The sequence below is a fragment of the Oenanthe melanoleuca genome, chromosome 6 (assembly GCF_029582105.1).
Source record: "Oenanthe melanoleuca isolate GR-GAL-2019-014 chromosome 6, OMel1.0, whole genome shotgun sequence".
NCBI lineage: Eukaryota > Metazoa > Chordata > Aves > Passeriformes > Muscicapidae > Oenanthe > Oenanthe melanoleuca.
In genome coordinates, this window is record NC_079340.1 from 21,457,816 (window position 1) to 21,478,775 (window position 20,960).

A 20,960-nucleotide genomic window follows, 5' to 3' on the forward strand; every position below is an offset into this window, starting at 1 on the left:
TCATGGGGCTCTGTGCAACCCAGTGTGAAAAGATGCCCAGCCTGATTCTGTGCCCCCACAGCATTGTCCCACTCACCTCTCCAACACAAGAAGATGCAGGGTAGGCAGTGGGGGAAGAAGCGTGGGGTTTATTAAGGAAGGTCTCCATGCAGGGGGTTGGTGCTCCAGCAGGAACATTGAGGCCAGGGCCACCCCACAAACACAACATGACTGAGCCAAAAGGCATCCTACAGAGCAGAGTCCTCCCTCCAGGTCCCCAGGAGAGAAATGCCAGCTTGGTTCAGCCCTGCACCCAGATAGGAATTCTCCTTGGGGTGCTGGATGTCACAGGTACCCTCCTATTTCCCCCTATCTAACCCTGGACCGTGAACCTCCACAGCTTGCTGCCAGGCTCAAGCACCACTCTTAAAGGCCAGGCTGAGAATTGGGGTGCTGGTGGCAGATGCATGCAGGACACGTGGTCAGGGGAGGACTCAGCAGTGTGAGAGGAAGGGTCCTTTGGAGCTGCTCCAGTGGGCACCCTCCCTGCATTAGGGCAGGTCATGGGGCAGAGTAGGCAGGGGGCTGCTGGCAGCTGGGTACAGGCAAACTCTGCCAGGACTGGGCAGGGAGCCTGCTCACCCATGCCACAGCACTGCACCTCCCTGTCCTGGACACTGGGCTGGAGAAATACCTGGGTGCAGCTGGGGATGGCAGCAGGTCATGCAGGGAGCAGAAGCAAGTGCCCAGTGCCATGGCAGTGAAGGATGCTGCTGGAGAGGATGTAGTGCCAGATGGGGAGGGGGCCAGGGGAGCAGCAATGGGGCAGCGGGTGGGGCAGAGCTGGGATGAATGCATGGCCCATCATGCAGAAGAAGCGGCACCAGCGCTCTGCCAGGCCCCCTGAACGGCGGACGAGCAGCAGCTGAACCCACACCACAGCACTAAGAGCAGAGTGCCCCAAGGAGGGGGTGCAGCAAGAGCTGTCAGTGTCTGTGGGAGTGGGGTTAAGTGTTCGTCCCCTGCTAAGCGCTGCCTGAGGCTTTGCCAGTCCCAGTGCTTCCCCAGTGCATGGCAACAGGGGCACTGGAAGCTGGGACTGCCCGTAGCAGGGCAAGCTCCTTTTGCTTGGGGCAGGGGCAGCAGCACCAAGCACATGAAGGGCTGTAGGAGCCCCTTGGCCACAGTTCAGCTCAGTGGGAAGCACCTGGGATGCCCCAGCACCAGTCCCTGCCCACAGTGGGTCCGAGCAGAGGAAGACTCACTACGGGGGACAAAGAGCAGATGGGGGTGGGCAGCCCCACTGCGTAGCCCCGGCCTCCCCCTCCTGCTCTCCCCGGGCTCAGAAGCGGGTGCTCTGGTAGTGCAGCCTGCGGAGCTCGGAGAGGCCGCTGTCCCGGCAGTACGAGTCCCTGCAGGGACTCCCTGCCAGTCACCGGCCCCCCGCCCCGCCGCCGCCGCTGCTGCTGCTGGAGCTGCCGCTGCTGGAGCTGCCGCTGCTGCACCGGTCCTCGTAGATGGAGATCTCGATCTGGGCCCTGCTAAGGATCATCGGTGACATGTGCCAGCTCGATTGCCCAGCACCTACGCCCAGTCTTCCTTCACCCTTGCCATCCCCCAAGCACCCCACTGCCCAAAGGATACAACCCTCATGCCACGCTCCAGGGGGTCAGTGAGCAGCAGCCCCCCGTGGCGCATAGATCTTCTCATTCTGGTCCTGGATGTACTTGGAGATCTTCTTCAGGACCTGTCAGCACAGTGAGGGACACTCAGGGCCTGCCAGCATTGCTGTCTACTCCAGCCTCCAGTCCCATGTTCCTGTGACAGCCCTGAGCCATCCCTGTGCCCACTTCCAGCTGTGCCCGCCCCTGAGCCCTCCCCTGCAGCTCAGCACCTTCTCATAGTGTGTCTCCATGCAGAGGAAGATGAAATAGGCAGTGGCACAGGCCAGGCACCCCTCGAGGTATGAGCTGCCCCCAATCTTCTCCGCCTCGGCATAGAAACCATTTAGGGTTTTCACGGTTTCCTCAAAAAGTTGCCGCTCAATCTAGGACAGAAACCAAGGTCAAGAGGAGTCTGGCCAGGGACTGGCTCCCTGCACTGCCTTGTCCCCATTCCTGGGGGGACTCAGAGAACACTTAACCCTCTCCTCCCAGCCCAGCTGATGCTTCAGTTTGCAGGCCCCTGCCCCTGACCTTCCACCTGTACCAAGACCTGCTGAGCCTGCAGCCTTCACCAGAGCCTCCCAGTCTCCAGGAGCACCAAAGCCCTTGCACACCAGCCAAGGCAGCTGTGACTTCATGCACCCCACACCCTTTGACCCTTCTTCCATCTGAGCCCCCATAGCACACTGCCATAGGGCACCCCCCACCCTGAAAACTTCTCGGACTCCCTACCCGGCTCTCCAGCTCAGGGGGAAACTTTGTCTGGAACTGGCATGTGGTTCCATCACTGTAATCCCGCTGCACAAAGACCTTGGTGGCCAGGGATGCGCTGCGCCGCAGCTCCTGCAGGCTGTGCACCTGGGGGCAGAGGGTGAGACGGGGGGGCTGCAGCCAGGGGTGCTGGGCATCCCTGCTGGAGGGCTGGAGGCCAGGGGAGCAGCGCCATTCCCCCAGTGTCAGGGGCTGCAGGCTCACACAGCCCGGGGCAGGGAGCCTCCAGTACAGGCTGTGTCATGCCATGAGCACAGCTTGGCGCTGGAGGTGAGAGGTGGGGGCGAGGGGAGGGTGCTGTGGCAGCCCCCTGCCCGGAATGAAGGTGAGTGCGTGTGCTCTCGTCCCGGGCTGGTGTGTGGTTTCTGTATGCAAGAGCGTTCGTCGCCAGTGGGCCACGGCCCGGGAAGGAGAAGCGCCGTGTCCCCAGCAGTGCCCCAGAACGCAGCCAACCCAAGCTCCCAGGCGGGAGGATGGGAGTGAGCCGAGCAGGAGCAGGCACTGGGCAGCAGCAGAGGCACAGCGGGTGGGCAGGCTGCTTTGGTCATCTTCAGGAAAAGAACCGGCGGCGCCGGCAGCTGGTGCTGAGCCATGACTCCCCACAGGGTGTGAGAGCCCGTGTCAACCCCCCAGCTCCAGGTTGTGGAGCAGCTTTGATGGCTGGAGAAGAGGATGGAGGCGCCCGACTGTGCCAAGGGTAGGCATCAGGCCCCTCCCTGCACTTCCCCTGGGTGACACGGGGCTATTGCCTGCTCTGTGCCCCACAGACCGGCTGGCGCTCACCCGCGTCCCACCCACGGCACCTGGAAGAAGAACCCCCAGTCCCACAGCCCACCCCAGACACACTCCAGCCTTCACCGAAGGCACCCTGCGGCACCCTGCACCCCCACACCCCTTCAGGCGCCTCACCGGCCCTTCTGTGTCCACGGAGCCCCCAGCCCCAAGCTCCCCTCCCCACGGACCCCAGCCCACGCTGTCCCCCCGGGCCGGACCCGGTCCGTGCCGCGCCCAGCGGGGCAGCGCGAGGCGGGAGCTCCGCCGCAGCCCCAACCGGCGGAGCCGCCGCCGGGTGTCCCCCCGCGCCGCCCGCACCCACCTCCGTGGCCATGGCGCGGCGGGCGCCGGGCCGGGCTGTGCCGTGCCGTGCCGGGGGACCGGGCCGGAGCGGACCGGCTCCCGAGTGCGGAGCGGCGCGGGGCCGGGCGCTGTCCGCGGTGCTGCCGAGCCGAGCGGCGGAGGCGGGCCCGGCCGCCCGTGTGCGCAGCCGCCCGGTCCGCGCGGCCCGCCCCGAGGCACCGCGATGGGCGCCCGCCGCCGGCACCGAGCGCCTGCGGGACGGCGGCACCGGCTGCCCCGGGGCTGGCCCCGAGAGGGGCTGCGATGCTGCTGTGCGTCCCGGGGCTCCGGCACCCGGGTATCTTTGGGATGCGGCTGTAGATCCCTGAGGGAAAGCTGGTTGCCGAGGGGGAGCTGCCGGAGTAACAGAGGGTCTGGCCCGGCAGAGATTTGGGGAGTCGGCCGTGGGACTGGCAGACCGCCGCGCCAAGGGGCCTCGTCTGAAGCTGTTTGTTTGCGAAGGAGTTGCAGCTGGTGCTGCGAGCAGAGCGCGGGCAGACATCAAAGAGCAGAGCTAACGAATTCTCTGTTATCTCTGCCCATTGACAGCTCAGTTAGAGCCGGAGAAATGCCAAACGGGGGGAACAGAGGCTCTCCCAAGAGGCGAAGAAGGGGGGCTCCCAGCGGGGCTATGGTGGGGCGAGGGATGCAGTAGCTGGGCACAGGGCCCTGAGCAGGCAGGAGAGCAGCCAGCCCTTCCCTCAGCACCTGGGCCGTGCTGCAGGCAACACAGGGACTGCTGGAACCGCTCGGGCAGCGAGCATGGCTAACACAGATAACACACACAGCTAACACAGCTAAAACAGATAACACACACAGATAACACACACAGCTAACACACACAACTAAGGCAGCTAGCACACACAGCCAACACAGCTAACACACACAGCTAACACAGATAACACACACAACACAGCTAACATAGCTAACACAGCTAACACATGCAGCTAACATACAGCTAACACAGATAATACAGATAACACAAATAACATACACAACACAGCTAACATAGCTAACACACACCTAACACACAGCTAACACACACAGCTAACACAGCTAACATACGGCTAACATAGCTAACACACAGCTAATACAGAGATAACACAGCTAACACAGCTAACACACAGCTAACAGGTAACACAGATAACAGCTCACACACAGCTAACACAGCAAACATGGCATGCCCAGCTGCCTGCAGCACAGGGGTCAGTCAGCTCTGACTCCTGCTCTCTGCTCTGAGCACCAGCCCAAGCTTTGGGCAGAGCAAATAGAGGCAGAGCCTTGGGGTGGTTGGTAGGCAGCCTCCTTTCTCTGGAGCATGGCAGGGTTTGTGACCAAGGGACTAAAGGACATAGGCAGTCAGGGAGCCCAGTTGGAGGGCTTATCTTCCCCACAGACACAAAGCTGTGGATCCCACTGCTTTTGGGGAAACCTGCTGCTCCCGGGTTTCAGATCAATCTGCCAGCCCACACTCCAGAGCAGCGAGGTACACCCTGCCCTGACAGTGCCACAAAACCAAGGGACACCCCTTGAGAAGGTGGTGTGTGAAGTCTCCCATGCACCCAAACACATTGACACAGGCACTCGTGCATGCACTCAGATGCCCACATCTGCCTGCACACCCCGTGCACCCCAGGCACCCCTCCAGGTGCACATGCAATGTGCTCACACACCTAAGCCTGTCCTCAGGTGTCCCCAGACCCAGACTCTGCATCCCATCTCCTTCCTGTGCTGATGCCATGCCACGCCAGTGCTCCCTGCCCGCCTGGCAGGTCCTGCTGGTTGTCATGGCAATGCTGTGCCTGCCAGGAGATGAAGTTTCCTCTCCTATGCTGCAGTGAGAGGCCGACAGCAGCCAGGGGGATCAGCTCTCCCTGCCACCCCAGGCTCTGCCCATCATCCCACATCCTCTAGTGTTGCCCCAGGGTTGTCTCCTCTAGCTACACCAACCCAGCACAAGCAAAGGACTTTTAGTTCTGGGCTCCATGTGCCTCACAGGCCATGGACCTGCTCTCTGCATGTGTCAAGGAAGATCCTTTGGTGGGTATCACCCCACCATAGGGAGCTGCCTTCTGCCAGCCATACTGCCCAGGACCAAGTCCTGTCCAGTGGCAGGCAGGACACAGACCTGTCCCAGACTCCTCATCACCACAGACACCAGTTCTGCCTGTAGTGGCTGCAGACCCAGGCATATCCAGAGTCCACTGGGGTCTGCCAGGGTGTGCCATCATGGGCTTTCCAGTTTCAGCCAGAGCAGGGACAGACCCTGCTTGTTTCCATGCAGAGGAACAGGCTGGTGCTCTGTAATGCCATGCCACTGTGTTATGGCTTCCAGCAGGGCAGGACAGAGGTGGAGAGGGGCTGGCATAGCCAAGGGAATCCCAGGCAGTAGGAGCAAGGACAGCAGGGGCTCAATGTAGCCTCAATGTGCTGCATGGCCCTGCTGCCTTCCCCAGACCACTGCATTGTGAGGGGTCCTGGCAGGGTTCTGACCCTTCTGCTCCATCTGCTCGACCCAAAGGGATTTTTCAGGCTGCCCAGCAGCAGAGACAGACATGTCTGGTGCCAGAGCTGCCTTTACTCCCTTTCCTGGCTCTTCCCTTGCACCTGGAGTGAGGCAACTCTGACCTGTCTTGCAGATAGACACAGCAGATCTCTCCTTGCCCCTGGCCCTGGCTAACCTCCCAGAGGCCCTGCTCCTGGCCCCATGGGACAGATATGAGGTACCCTTATGGCCAGCCCTCAACAGACAGTGTGTTTGTGCCCATCCCACCACAGCAGGCATGGCCCAGCAGTGCCCCTGCTCCAATCCCTGCACTTGACTCCCAGACCAGGACATGCCCCTAGCGTGTCTCTGGGTGCATGGTGCTGCACTTCACCCCAGCATCTCAACCCTCCCTGCAGTACAAGGGTGACTGGGGCCCGTGGAGAACAGCTGGAGCCCTGCAACCAGCCTGGGATCAACCCCTGCAGCCCCATCCTGCACCCAGTGCCTGCTGAGCCCCTCTCCAACCTGTCAGAGCTGTCAGCAGCTCCAGCTCTGCTTCAAAGGGGCCTCAGAAGGGCATGGCAGCTGTTTCTCCTAGCACTGGAAGTGCTTTCAGTAATGGTGGGGAGCATGAGCTCACCATCCCAGTGAGGACAACGGTGACATTTGGGAGGCACAAACACAGCGTGATTAGCTGATAACCTTTCCTGAGAGATCCCAGGTGTGTGCACCTGGGAGAGAAAAGGGAGGGGAACGAGGCCCCCTCAGTGTGAGTCTCTGGAAAGCTCCAAATGCCCCAGCCTGCCCCTTCACACAAGACATGGAGAGTGCCCCAAACTGGGGCCAACTGGCCAAATGACCCTACAGACTGGGCACCCTGAGTGTGGACACCCCTCTGCGACACCTGTGGTCCAGCTGTGTCCATCTGAAGGGGTGGTTCTAGGACCCATTGCACTGGGAGCCCCCACAGAGGGTGGGGGCAGCCCCCCAGCACATCCCACAGGAGCCACAGGCGCTGGGAGACACAGCATCCTCCGGCACACAGGCAAGCAGAGGAGGATGTGGTTTCAGAGCAAGGTGTCAATGTCTGCCAGTAGCAAAGGTGCGAGCTGGGAGCAGGGACTGGGCGAGGATTGCTCCCACAGCGCGCACGGGGTGCAGACGTGGTGGGGCGGGGAGGGACAAACAGCCCTGCAGAGAAGGTCCCCACGCACGGTGCCATGCTGTCAGGGAAGGGGACTCCTCCTCAGAGGGTCCGCACATGCCACATGCCCGCTCCCTGCCCTGCTGAGCAGCACCAAGTGCCGGGGGCCAGGATCGGGGCGTCCGGCAGCGAACAGGGAGGGTCTGTGTGCGAGCTGGCAGGAACTGGGCAGGGCCAGCAGGGGCTGAGGGGGGGGGCTGGGAGGGCGCCGGGGCAGTCTGGGCTCCGCAGCTGGGCCGGGAGCGCTGCCAGCACATTCCTGGGGCTGCCGGGCAGCGGAGTGTGTGTGGGCGCGGGGCAAGTGCACGGCGACGCTGACCCTCCCCGCTGCGCACCCCCACGGTCACACATTGCCCCGGGCAGCCTCGACCCCACGGTGTCCCCAGCCATGCCCCAAGCTGCTGCGGCCACTGGCAGGCAGGACCACCCCAGGGAGCCGTGCTGCCAGGCCAGCAGACAGCCCTGCTCTGTCCTGGGAGCTGCTGGACGCCACGGACACACGGACAGTCCCAGCGTGCCTCCCCTCCTGGGACTCTGCATGGCCAGCCCCGGTGCGCTACGCTCTCCAAAGCCCCCTGCCCCACACTGGGCTCCTGCAGCCCAGGAACCAGTACGGGACTGGGACGGGAAGGATGAGAGGATGGGAAAAAGAGGAGGATGGGAGGGACCTCACTCAGCCCACCCACCGAGGCCCAGGGGATGCATCTCTGCTGGCAGAAACAAGGTCGGTAGTGCCCAAAGCTGGGGCAGGAGAGTAGGTGGGGACACAAGGATGGAAAGAGGCGGCCGGGACCCTGCTCAGCTCCTCATTTCCTGGGAGCCTCCTGCTTCCCCGGCTCGGATCTGCTCTGTGCTACAACCAGGCGCGGCTCCTCCGCGGGGAGGGTCGAGGGAGCACCCGCAGGGGATTTGCCCTTACCATGGCACCCTGGCTGGCCGTCCCCGTGTCCCCAGCGCAGAGGGGCAGCCCTCACGGCCCCGCTCCCGGCCCCGCTCTGTGACAAGAGGCACAGGCAGTGACACAAGCGGTGGCACAGCCAGCTTTCTGGAGTGACAGGAGCAAGTGTCAGTCTCACAGCCGTCTGCATGGGTGCAGATCGGGGATGTGGGCATTGCAGAAGCCTGCGCAGACAAGACGCGGGGAAGGGTGCCAGCTTCCTCTGTCTTGGGTCCATCCCCTTCTCCGGGGTACAACCCAGATCAGCCTGGGGCATCCTGGGTGGGAAAGGGTTAAGGAAGCAATGCGAGTGCAGCAGGGACTCCCCAGAGCAGAGGCACAGTCTCAGCTCGGAGGTCAGGCTGCCAGGACACGCCACGCGGAGGGAGCAGGGGGCAGGCATCGCTCTTCTGGGGCCAGCCCTTCTCCAGCAGCAGGGCCAAGAGGTGACTCAGGGCTCTAATAAAGGCGTCATGACAGATGAAGGGACTGGGGCAGCTGGCAGGAAGACCCTAGCTCAGCCTCAGCCTCGCCAGCCCCCTCACCTTCATCTGGTGCAGTGCCAGCTGGCACAGAGTGCTCAGCACCCCAAACACCTTCCTGCGAGGAGCTGCAGATGTAGAATAACTCCAGAGCGGGATGTGGGATGGCTGAGAGCCAAGAGCTGGTCCATGGTCAAGAGCAGGACAGTGCTGGCAGTGCCACGGGAACAGCCCAGGGACATGGCACACCGCGACCGTGCTCAGCCTCCGCACGCTGGCAGCTCCACCCCGCACACCCAGCCTCCCTCTGCCTCTGCTCCCAGGCCCCACCAGCTCTTCCCAGCCCAGCTCCCATGGCAATTACACCCTGCCCAAGCCCATCCATCACGGATTAGCTATTTTCTATCAGCATTTATCTCCAGACAATCTTACTCCTGCCGTGACAGCCCGATGCCTCGATCACCCTCCCTGCTGCTACCAGGCAGCCCTGATAACAGGCTGCTGTATCTTATCGGGCTCCCCGGCAGTTACACATTAATGGTGCCATCTCCGGGGCTTGGCTGGGGCGGGATGAGCCCAGCCCACCCTCGGGCTGGAAGGAAGCATTACTGGGGGATGCAGTGATGGGTGCTGAGCACAGAGGGCATGGGCAGGGCGGGCAGGCTACAGGGAAGGGAAGGTTGTGCAGCTGAGGTTCCCAGCATTGCCCCAAAGCAAATGGACCCCACCAGGGCTAGGGGACAGCCCCTGCCCCCAGCCCAGGGCAAAGAGCAGCTGCTATCACTGCCTGCACTGGACTGTTTGCTCTATCGCCCATTAACTGAGCTGCCTTATCCGGTGGGCAGGGGCCAGCGGCAGCCCAAAGCCCGTTGGCCAGGCAGGGGCATCGATCATGGGAAAGGGAGGGGTGCCTCAGATAACCCCTGCAGACAAATGGGTTTCTAATGGGGTCTTAAGCCTTGCACCCCCCCATCTCCAAGGGAATGGGGGAATGTCATCCGGGCAGGACCCTCACATCGCTTGGGCTCTAGCTTTGCCCACAGCCTGAGCACTGGCAGAGCCTGGATGCAAGCCCTTTGCTGGAAGGTGTAATCCCAGCTGTGCCTGTGCCAGCAGACCATGGACAGCCCAAGGTGCATGCTGGCAGAACCATCCATGAGGAATCAGGACCCCATTCCCATGGCATCGCCTCACTGATGGCACACCTGGCACAGAAGCCCTCCCAGGGCTGCAGCATGAAGCTTCTGGGAGATCCTCTTCCTTAAACCCCAGCACCCTAAGCATATTATCTTGGGAGAAAAAAGTGGGGAGCGGGTGGCACAGGGTAGGAACCAGGGTCAGAACATGCTTCTGGGGTGCCAGGTGGGATGGGGACAGCGGGACTGGTGAATAACGGGGGCAACTTGTGGCCACAACACATCGCTATGGGACAGGCGAGCCAGCCCTTCTAGAAAGCATCACCCCAGAGACACACAGAGCCAGGGTGGGCTGAGGGCGCGCATGCAGGGGGGCTCCCTGGGACGGCGAGGGGCACGGAGCACCATGCGCCGGGCAGCGAGGGAGGGAGGGAGGTGGCAGCGGTGCGGGCAGACTAGGGGGAGCCGGGGGCCAGCCCCGGGGGGCCCGGCAGGCAGAGCAGATTGGCTGCCGGCGAGGTCTCCAACCTCCTTAGAAAGGGCAGCGAGCGTGGGAGGCGCTAGGGGAGCCGGCAGGGTGCCGAGCCGCTCCGTCCCGCTCGGCAGCCAGGCGGGCAGCGGCGATGCCGCGGGCGGGCGGCCCCCCGGGCTCCCGGGGCTCGGCGCTGCTGGCCCTGTGGCTGGCGCTGGCAGCGCCCCTGGGCGGCGGGCAGCACTACGATTACTACGGGTGGCAGCCCGAGAGCCTGCCCCACGGGCGGTTCTACGGGCGGGAGCCGCAGTGCCTCGACATCCCGCCCGACATGCAGCTGTGTCGCGACGTGGGCTACAAGCGCATGCGGCTGCCCAACTTGCTGGAGCACGAGACCATGGCCGAAGCCAAGCAGCAGGCTGGCAGCTGGGTGCCCCTGCTCGCCAAGCAGTGCCACACCGACACCCAGCTCTTCCTCTGCTCCCTCTTCGCCCCTGTGTGCCTCGACCGGCCCGTCTACCCGTGCCGCTCCCTCTGTGAGGTGGTTCGGGACTCCTGCGCCCCTGTCATGGAGTCCTACGGCTTCCCCTGGCCTGAGATGCTGCACTGTGGCAAGTTCCCCTCTGACCACGAGCTCTGCATCGCCGTCCAGTTTGGGAACAGCAAAGCCACGCCGCCACCAGGTAAGTGGGAAGGGTACTCTAATGGGATGGGAACGCATGTGGAGCCCTGAACAGCCACCCGTTCACCGCTCAAAGCACAGCCCAGCACACTGGTGTTGGCCAAGGACTCTGCCTGCAGTAGGGCGGGAATGGGCACTGTATCAGCTTTGTCTGATTGCCCAGGAGCACTGGGCTCCCAGCTGGCTGCACAGAACTGTCGTGGGATAAGGAAGAACATGGGATGAGGTGGGAAGAACTGGCGGATCCAGCACAGTACTAAGTGCCTCTCCTCCCACTGGGTCCCAGGTCAGCAGCAAGAGAGCCTGCTGCACCTGCAGCTGTCATCCCCACGCTGCTGCTGCAGGGTAGCTGTCCCCTCGGGCAGGAGAGGGCATATCACCCAAAGGCAGCCTAGGGTCAGGATCAGGGCTTTGACAGCCTTTAGGCTGGGGCCACCCTTACTCATCCTGTGCTTCAAAGTGCCACCATATCTCTTCCCCTCCTGGGGGAGGAACCTGGCCAGCAAGGTGCTCTGTGCCTCCCCACATCACCCCAGCACAGCTATCTAGGGAGCAGAGGAGCTGCTGGGGCTCTCCCAGGCGTGTCCCCAGGAGCTGGCCCAAGTGACAAGTACCAGCAGCAGGAAGCTGTGACAGTAACTGGTCTTTCACCACAGTGTCCAAGATCTGCACCCAGTGTGAGATGGAGCACAAGGCAGACGGCATGATGGAACAGATGTGCTCCAGTGACTTTGGTGAGTACTGGGGTCTTTTTCCCAGCCCCCCTGGACAAGGGTCTGCCTCCCCTAGGTCTGACAGCTGGGGTGGGAGTTGGCCAGAGGGTGGAGTTGTATGGGGACTGCCCCATGGGAGACCCCTGAGCCATTCCCTTGGACTCTTCATGCATGGGGTGGGTGCACCACAGAAAGTGGGTTGGTGGGGGACAGGCAGGATGAGACACTTGGGAGGGTCCCTGGGGGCCTCTGCTGGACCTCTCCCCCACACAGCAACTTCCCCAGAGACCCAACCCAGGGATGGGCTGCACCCTGCCCTGCACAGGTGCCTGGCCTAGACCCTCCCCTCCCCAGCACCCAGCAGTGCTCCCTCCCCCAATGTGCTGCCCCACACAGTGGTGAAGATGCGCATCAAGGAGATGACGGAGGAGAACGGGGAGCGGAGGCTGGTGGCTGCCCAGAAGAAGAAGGTGCTGAAACTGGGCCCGCTGAAACGCAAGGACACCAAGAAGATGGTGCTGCACATGAGGAATGCGGGTGCCTGCCCCTGCCCCCAGCTTGACAGCCTCAGTGGCAGCTTCCTGGTCATGGGCCGCAAGGTGGGCGGCCGCCTGCTCCTCCTGGCCATCTACCCCTGGCAGAAGCACAACAAGGAGATGAAGTTTGCAGTCAAGTTCATGTTCTCCTACCCTTGCCCGCTCTACCACCCCCTGCTCTATGGGGCTGGGCAGCACTAGGGCTTTCCCACCCTGCCCTTTCCCAGAACTCCTGCACTGGCCCAGCATCCCACCCCCAGCCTCCCTGGCTGCACCCCAGCACCTCAGCCCCTAGGTTGTGCCCTGCACCTGTAGGATTCCTTGCTGTGTTTGTGGGAGCCCTGATCCACAGCCAGGACCCCGCCTCCTCCTGAGAGCTCTGCTCTGCACCCCTGGGACCCCTGTTCTGCTCCAAGGACCCCCACCCCTGCCCAAGAGCTTAGTCTGGACACAGGACCCTTGTTCTGCATGCTTGCAGAGACCCTTGGCTACTCCCAGGTTCCCCACCCAGAAGCCCCAGAGACCCTTCCTTTCATTTAGGTTCCCTGCTTGGCCCTCTTGGCTACACCTGGGACCCCTACCCTGCACCCAGGTCCTTTGCCCAGCTCCTCATGATATGCCGCAGACCCTCAGCCCCTCCAACTCGTATTCCAGCTCACCAAAACATCCCATGCCCTCACCTGGAGCTCACATCCAGCCCTGGATTATCTCACCTGCACAGAGACACAGCCCAGGCAGGTCCCTCTTGCCCCTCTGTTCCCACAGACTGGCCTCCTCAAGAGCAAGTGCCGAGAGCAGCACAAACCCTTCCCAGGCTCCCCCACTCCCCAAACCAGGCTCAGTGTGTGAGTGGGGTCCACCTCCAAGCACCCAGACCAGCGCTGCTGCATCCCTCACACACACCCCTGCTGTGACCCAGCCCATGCACCCCTTGCCCATCAACACCACAGTAAATTATTCCACCTCAGAGAAGTCTGTGTGTGACTCACTGCAGTTCATGGGTAGGAGCCCCTTGGGGCTCCCTCAGGGACCCCAGAAGAATGGGAGGGGGATCTAGTCCTGCCCACTGAGTGAGGCAGCCTGAGGGAAAGAATTCACCTCAGGATCTGGCTCTAGCCCCGCTCCAGGTGCCATGTCTAGAGCCTGAACCTGGGCAGTCCAGCCAAGCCAAGGGATGCAGTTCCTAGTGGCCACAGGCATCACTGGAGACTCAGGCACCCCTGCCATTCCAGGGAGCCTGGGGGGGCATTGAGATGAGTAGGATGGGGAGACAGGGCTGTCACTGCTGCTGGAGCCCCACAGCTGGGTTTGGCAGTGGTTTGCCAGGAAAGTTTCTTCCTTCACCACCCCAGGGGATAAATCTATGGTCTGGGAGCTCACAGCACTTTTGAGGAGCCTGGCACAGAGCATCATAGATACTGGACCAGGCAGCCTCCAATCCTGTCCTCCCTACACCATCATCTAAAAGTCATCTCTGCAGCTCCCTGCCAGCCCTGCTCAGCTGCCAGACCTCCCATGCCACAACCTCCAGCCTCCTCTAAAGATTCCTAAGGCCACCCACCTGCACTGGCCAGGACCCTCCCAAAAGCCCAAGGACCAGGACAGCCTCAGCCCAGCCCCTCTGATGGCAGCAGGGGCTGTCCATTAGCTCAGCTAGACTCCCCCAGCTGCCCCCAGTCCCAGCTGGCAAGGGGCAGCCTGAAGGACCCAGTCCTGTTTACCCAGTGCCTGCTTGTATCCAGCCATCCCAAAGGATGAGGGGGGCCCAAAGGTGGCTGCCAGGATATTTACCCAGTGCCTGGCTGCCTGACAGTGTGTCTTCAGAGCTGGCCTGGCCTCAGGGAGCCTCCGGGACAAGAAGGAAATTGAGGCTGCAGGATGTCTGCACCCACCCTCTTCTGGCTGACAAGAGCACTGTGCACCTGCCCTGCTCTGGGGTGACCTCTTCTCCCTCTGCCCTCCCTGGGTATGGCCTTGGCCCCACTGGCCAGCCTCCAGAGCCCCAAACCTCCCTCTCGTCAGGGAGAGGTTTTTGTGCTCCTGCCTCACAGCCAGCTAGGAACATGGAGCAGCTAGCCCCTGCAGGCACTCTTCCCTGCCCACTGAGAAAAAAAGAAGGAAAATATTCAAACATTAGAAGGTATGTTCAGAGCTTGACTGCTGAGCACTCTTTCATAGGAATAAACACTGTCAATTACGACATTTTATTGCAAAACTTAAAAAGCATAAATTAAACCCCATCTCCCACAGCCTAAGTTTATCTGTAGCCCTCTGTATTCTGTGTCATTAGCATCTTCCCAGAGAGTGTTCAGACATATATGGCCATAGTGCTCATTGCTCCAAGTGTTTTCTCTAGAAATACAAGCATCTCCTCTGCCTTCCACTGTCAGCTGTCTGAGCAAGCTGACCCCTCCCAGGCCAGTAATAATCCCATTGCAGGCACTCATAAACACACCCACAGCACTTGGGGTGCTACACAGCCCCTTCCCCAATGTTACAGCCCCCACTACCTGCTCAGCCCTCTGCACACCAGTCCCCTGCACACCCAGCACAAGCCAGACACCCTCATCATCAAGTGCCAAGTCCAGCTTTTCTCCAAATTTCCATGTGAAGGGGAAGTGTTTAGGCTGCCTGCCCCACAGGGGCTCCCACACTGGTGGGATGCAGAGCCTGCAGCAAGGTCTGGGCTCCAGCAACTCTCAGACTGGTGGGTGTCAGCCTGCTGGGCACTGGCCCCCCAGATTCCCTGGCTTGGGGGAAGCTGCAGCTGGCTGGCAGGGACCCAGGCCACGGCTGCTCCCAGCTGCACAGCAGCCAGGGTCACATTCCTGGAATAGCTGGGAGCTTTGCTGTTCACACAAGGAAAGGTCATCCTTGTGCACACAGGCAGCTGGTGGGACCACTGCCCGGGAGGGCAGGGGAAGAGCAGCCCAGGGCAGAGGAAGCTCAGTAGCTCCTGTCAGAGCTCAGGTGCCCCCTGGCTCCAGCCCAGCAGGTCCAGCCCTGGCACAGCTGACAGGCAGCTGCACACAGCTCTGAGCAGGGGGCAAACAAGGCTACAGCAGGTCAGAAGATGGGAATTCCAGTAAAGCATGGGGAGCTGGTGGCACAGGAACACTATTTCTCCAGGAGAACCTGCAGGACAGCCAAGGCCACGGAGATGTCAGAGTGACCTGGGACTGGGACAGCTTTCACTGGGATGACACAAGAGCCAGCTGAGGACTAGAGATTTATTGGTCATTCTCTATATGTAATTATATATTAATCTGTAGTAGAAAGCAGCAGTCACTAAGTGCACAGAGCAGCACCAACTCCTGCCTTTTCTCACACTGACAACCACACAGCCCAACCCAAACTCATTCTCTTTTCTCTTCTGGGCTACAGCCAAATTCAGGGGTAAAAGACTAAACCTGCAGGCAGTGAGGCTGAGGAGCACAGGAGTGACTAGCAGAGTCTCAGCTGAGCTAGGATGAAAAACCTAGCTAGTCTAGACCCCAAGGATGCAGGAGGAGCTCTGACTTGATCCCAAAAATACAGTCACTTATAGCACAGTGCTGGGAAAGGTAGGGACAGAGCCCTGAGGTTGTTCTGCCCCATCCAGGAGGTGAAGGAACCACGAGTAGGAAGGATGGCTCTTCCATCACTAAGCCAGGCCAAAGGGCCTGGACAAGCACGTGGTAGGGCACAGCAAGTGCCAGAGAGCACCCAGGGCTTGGAGCAGCTGCAGGGATGGGGCACAGCCATGGGCAGTGCTCCACCATGGTGATCCAGCTGGTGCATGGCAAGGAGGGCTGGTCCATCCAGCCTGGCGCTGGCAGGAGGAGCACAAGTGCAAGCATCCTCTGGCAGGGGAATGCCATGCTGGGATCCAAACAGTCCAGGCTCCCAGTGGCAGGGGTGCCTGCCTGCTGTCCCAGGTCTCAGGCAGTGCAGGCCACAGGAACTGGCTGGGCCTGTTTCATCACTTGATGAGCACCTGGTTGCAGAGAGCGCACACAAACACTGTCTCCTTCTGAGCCTCCGGGGCTGGAAAGGAAAGCAAATGTCAGGGATGATCTCCCTCTCCCACCATGGGCTGGGGACCCCAGCCACAAAGCTGCTTCAAGAGCTGCAAATTCATCACTGCTCTGTCCCGAGCCAGCCTGTGCTGGGTATGCCCTGTCTACCACCAGGGCTGGGGCAAATGCCTGGGCAGACAGAATAGGTGGAAGCAGGAGCTCTTCCCTCCACCTTTCAACTCACCCGTGGCTCCCATCACGGCCTTGGGGACTTTGAAGGAACAACACCTGGAGCAGAAGCTGTTCCCACAGTTGCTGCAGCTCCGCTGTGGAGAAAGATGGAGGTGAGCCCCAGATATATATCAGACTAACCCAGGAGTAAATGAAGGGGACTAAAAGTCTATAACTCCTTCTGAGAACTGCCCACAGACTGTGTGCCAAGCATCACACACAGGGCTCAGATAAGGCAACAGGTCACTCCCACTAGCAGACCCATGCTCTGCTTCACCAGAAAGGCCACAGAAAATGGACTGAACAGGGAACAGAGCAGGTACCTTCCACAATAACATGTGGGTTTGGCCTGAGGAGTAAATGGACAAATGCTCCACAACACAAGGGATCCCTGGTGCCATTAGGCATATGACAACACCCAGTATTTAGCTGAGGTCATTTGGGCTGTGACCGAGGCCAGACATCTAAGCTGCCTGAGAAAGCTGAGGCAAGCCAGACATGAGCAACACCTCTGCCCCAGGTGCAGACAGCAAGCTGGGGCAGAAGCCAAAGACTCACCCTCTTCTTGAGCACAGAGAAGGTGGCAGCACAGCCCGTGCAGTTCCCTGGAAAAAAGAGAGCAGAGGTCAGGCAGGGCTCTGCTGCCTGGGGCTGCAAGTGGCACAAGAACAGCCATAGCTGTTGTAAAGGCTCAGCTCAGAGATGACATTGCAGCATCCTCCCATCCTTGCCCTTCCTAGGAATTCTAGGACCATTCTCCCATGGAGTGGAAAAGGTCATTGGAGGTGTCAGCACAGCCTAGCAGGCACCACACCACTCTCTCCACTCCCAGTCCAATGGTCACCACTGGAGGCAGCACAGACCCCACACTGCTGAGCTCCCCAAGAAGCACCTGCTCCCAAACTCACCGAAGTTGTTGCTGGGGTAGCGCTTGCGCAGGCGCTCGGTCAGCCGTGACACCTTGCTGCGGATCACCTCATTTTTGCTCATAAAACCATTGTCTGGGAGGCTGAGGTCAAAATCTGCTGAGCACTGAGAACTCTCATCATCCTCCTGCAGGGAGCAGATCCAGCTGAGCACAGCAGGGTGGCTGGGGGCACACTGAGGGCTGCAGGGTAGCCCATGCCAGAGCAGACACCCAACTAGCAGGGTGCTCAACCTGGCATTTATTTCCACAAGCCACCAGCAAAACAGGCAAAGCTCCAGCTGGGAGGAGATACCACACCCTGGCATGGCAGTACTCACCATGACCAGCAGCTGGTTCTCCTTCTCCCGCAGCATGGGACAGAGAGGAGAGTGAGTACACACAGACCCAAAGGCACCCAAACCCACAGTCACTCTCCCTGAGCACCCAGTTTGCCCAACAAGGTCTTTGTCCCTTTCCCACCTCAGCTGCCCTGCAGGTACAGTCCACCCCAACCAGCCTCAAACCTCAATAGCATCTTTGAACTCTTCATCAGGTTCTGCTTCCTCTGCTTCCTCCACACTGCCAGGGGTAAGGTCCTACAAGAGATTCACAAATCCAGTTCTGCTGTTCGCCCACCTCTGTTCAAAGGTACCCCCACACTTCTGAGCAGGTTCCAGGACAATGGATCCCAGGCAGCCTCACAGATGACACAAGTGTCAGAAGGAGACCCTGCCTCCTCAGACCATATCCTTACATGTGGCAAAAGGACTGAGCCAAGCTCGCATGGCAGAGAGCAGTAACTCAGGAGTGGCTCACAGGCTGCCAGCAAAGCAGCTGGAAGAAATCTGTGTGTCGAGGGACACAAGCATAGTCTGCCCCAAGGGCTGACTCTGCAGCTCCCACCCCACGACTGCCAGCCCTGCCCCTGTCTCACCTCTGCACTGGTGGGGGTGGGCGTCCGATCTGGGGCAGCAGCTGGTGGCAGGGGTTCAGCAGGTTCTGGAGTCCTCTCGAGGGGTTTGGAGCCCACACACTGCTCAATGGAGGCCTTGAGCTCCATTATCACTAGTTAAGAGGGGAATGCAGCTGGAGTAGAGTGTCATTTCCCTACTCCCAGCCACATCACACAAAAGCTAGTTGCAAGACCTGATCTCCAGGGCTCAGGGGCAAGGGGGCATGCATTGACAGATGTCATTCACTCATCAGATGTCCTGAGCTAACACAGCTCACACATCAAAGTTAGGGCAGAAAAGAATCTCCCCACCACCTGCCTCAGCTCAGTACAGGGAATGGAAGGGGCCAATGTCACAGCTCAGACAGATCCAACACTCCTCCAGCACGAGCCACAGGAGAGGGCTCCTCTCCCTTCCAGTGGCACGTTTTCAGGCCTGTGTCATATACTGCCACAGGCACTTGAATGTGTTTGAACTCCTGAAGAGCAGGGTCAGGGATCAAGAGGGGTGGAGAGGCTCACACACAGCCTGCATTGACAGGCCCTGGTTTGCCACACCACAGAGAAGAGAAGGAAACAGCACTGAGCTGGGACACACATCAGGAGAGACTCTCACCTCCAACAGCTGAGCCCTTGGGACCACACCACCCACCCTAGGTCACACAACACCACTCCCAGGACATCAGTGCCTTCAGGGGGGCTCAGGGTCTATGGCAGAGCCTGACATGGGACAGTGGGCTTGTGTGAGGGAGAGATCCAGGGCAGGATCCCAGGCTTCAGAGGGCCTTTCCCCAACCCAACCCACATGGGGCACTTCCAGCCAGGTCTCATACCTTGGTAGAACTGGGTGTTGCCCAGAAAGAGGGTGCTGTTGAGGATGGCCAGGACCCAGCAGAGGGGCAGCAGGTAGAGAACACAGATAGTACCCAACAGCACCCCATAAAATCTGTGGAAAGCAGCAGGGCACTGTGGTCAAGTCAGAGCAACTCACAAAACAGCATAAAACTCCTTCCCTCATCTGGTGTTCCACCTCCAAGTACCAAACAAATCAAACACAGCATCACAGGCCTGGCTGAGCCCCTCTCCTCACCATGCCCACCACAAGGTCCCTGACCCCATACTACTCACTGGGAAGAGACAGTGGGGTTCTCCCAGTACAGCACACGGTACACTGCCTCACAGCTGCAGCACATCCCGTTCAGAAACCCCTCCAGCTGGATCAGGCTGCAAATGAGACAGTCACAAAAAAAAAAAAAACACACACCCTCCTTCCCCACACTCACACGGGATACAGGAGCCAAACCGGCAGGAGCCCCCCACAGCCTCCAAGAAGCCTTTCTGGCTGCCGAGGCGGCCTCGGGGACTCACAAGCTCTTGACCTGGGCGATGGCCTCCTGCCGCGAGAGCTGCACCTTGCGCAGATCCTCCCTGCGGATGCTGTGGAACCTCCTGCGCACCAGCTCGGGCTCCGAGGGCCGCGCCCGGCACGACTCCTGCAGGTAACCCAGCAGCGCCGGCACCGCGACCAGCAGGGCCAGCGCCGAGAACCAGGCGGCTGCAAGAGGCGGGACACGTCAGCCCGGAGCGCCCGGGACGGGGACCGGCCCCGAGCCCCCACACGCACCTTGGCCGAGGGTGAGCAGGAGCAAGTTGAGGCCGAGGCAGACCAGCAGGGAGCACGCAGGCCGCTGCCACCTGCCAGAGGGGGGAAGGAAGGGACATGAGACCCCGGGGACGGTCTCGGACTCGGTCGCGATCCCGGCCCAGACCGCACCTACCGGAGGAGGGAGCGGACACCGTCGGCGGCGTCCCGCAGCGGCTCCAGGTAGAGCTCCAGCCGCCGGTAGCTCCGCACCAGCTCCAGTAGGTCGAAAGCAGCGGCGCCCTTGGGCGGTGGCGGCTCCGGCGGAGCCTCACCAGCTCCCGCCGCCCCTTCGGGGCCGCCTGCCGCCCCGTCCCGCTCCACCGCCTGCATACCGGGACCGGGAGCCGAGCGGCCCGGCCGCGCTCGGCCCGACAGCGCCGCGCGCTCCCGTGACGCGGCCGGGCGCGCCGTCAGCCCCGCGCGCGGCCAATGGGAGCGGCGGGCCGGACGGGCCGTGAGCCCCGCCCCGCCGGAACGGGCCGCGACCGGGCCCTACCGGGGCCGCCCCGCCGGAACTCTGCCCGGGGCTCTGCCAGCCTCCGTGCTGCGCCCTGCGGGCCGCTCTGGGTCTGGGGATGGAGGTGTAGTCTCGGTGGGCCCGGTCTGGACACGGGGGTCGGCCCTGGTCCGGGGCTGCTCAGCGTCCCGGCCCGGTCCCGATTGGGGTCTGCTCTGGTGTAGGGCTCGGTCACAGCCTGGATCCGGTCCCAGTCCAGGGCTGGGCAATGATCCGGGTCTAATCCTGGTTCAGGGCTCAGTTCCACCTGGGTCTTGGCATGGCCTGCATCCAGCTGTGTTGGGCACGGTGGGTTTGTCCCCATGAGGTTGCTGGGCCACTTCTCCCCGAGCAGAGACCAGGGAGCAGCGTCACACCGGAGTCCCTGGAAGGGAGCAGGGGCTCCCCACAGGCCCGTGAGCATGGCTGGCAGCCCATTTGCTGCCCCTTCATGCCCCCAAAGCTGCACGGGAACTGTCCTGCCCAGCAGCCCTGCTCACACTGCTCCACACACCATGGGCTGTCCTAAAAGGTGCTTGCAGTACAGCAGG

The 20,960-nt window shown here is 61.2% G+C and overlaps 3 protein-coding genes across 4 annotated transcripts; 1 reads left to right on the forward strand and 2 right to left on the reverse strand.

Moving 5' to 3' along the window:
• Positions 1-1,317: 1,317 nt before the first annotated feature.
• On the reverse strand, positions 1,318-3,623 carry GOLGA7B (golgin A7 family member B). The gene is given in 6 exon segments (XM_056494879.1): positions 1,318-1,510; positions 1,624-1,665; positions 1,667-1,726; positions 1,874-2,026; positions 2,376-2,501; positions 3,511-3,623. Coding segments are annotated over 6 exon segments (492 nt in total). The 5' UTR covers positions 3,523-3,623; the 3' UTR covers positions 1,318-1,411.
• A 6,713-nt stretch (positions 3,624-10,336) lies between these two features.
• SFRP5 (secreted frizzled related protein 5) lies at positions 10,337-13,152 on the forward strand. Its single transcript, XM_056495167.1, has 3 exons — positions 10,337-10,932; positions 11,588-11,665; positions 12,041-13,152. Exons 1-3 carry the CDS (start codon positions 10,401-10,403, stop codon positions 12,379-12,381), a joined length of 951 nt encoding a protein of 316 aa, XP_056351142.1. The 5' UTR covers positions 10,337-10,400; the 3' UTR covers positions 12,382-13,152.
• A 2,244-nt stretch (positions 13,153-15,396) lies between these two features.
• On the reverse strand, positions 15,397-20,327 carry ZFYVE27 (zinc finger FYVE-type containing 27). Of its 2 annotated transcripts, XM_056495164.1 has the most exons (12): positions 20,047-20,327; positions 19,893-19,963; positions 19,637-19,823; positions 19,397-19,492; positions 19,102-19,214; positions 18,251-18,381; positions 17,841-17,912; positions 17,655-17,675; positions 17,318-17,462; positions 16,968-17,014; positions 16,423-16,504; positions 15,397-16,206 (listed from the first exon to the last, which is right to left on the reverse strand). In XM_056495164.1, the coding sequence occupies exons 1-12, from the start codon at positions 20,241-20,243 to the stop codon at positions 16,142-16,144; spliced, it is 1,227 nt and encodes a 408-aa protein (XP_056351139.1). In that variant the 5' UTR covers positions 20,244-20,327; the 3' UTR covers positions 15,397-16,141. The 2 variants fall into 2 exon arrangements, with proteins under 2 accessions (XP_056351139.1, XP_056351140.1); XM_056495165.1 differs by lacking the exon at positions 17,655-17,675 and having other exon boundaries at positions 20,047-20,325.
• Positions 20,328-20,960: the final 633 nt, after the last annotated feature.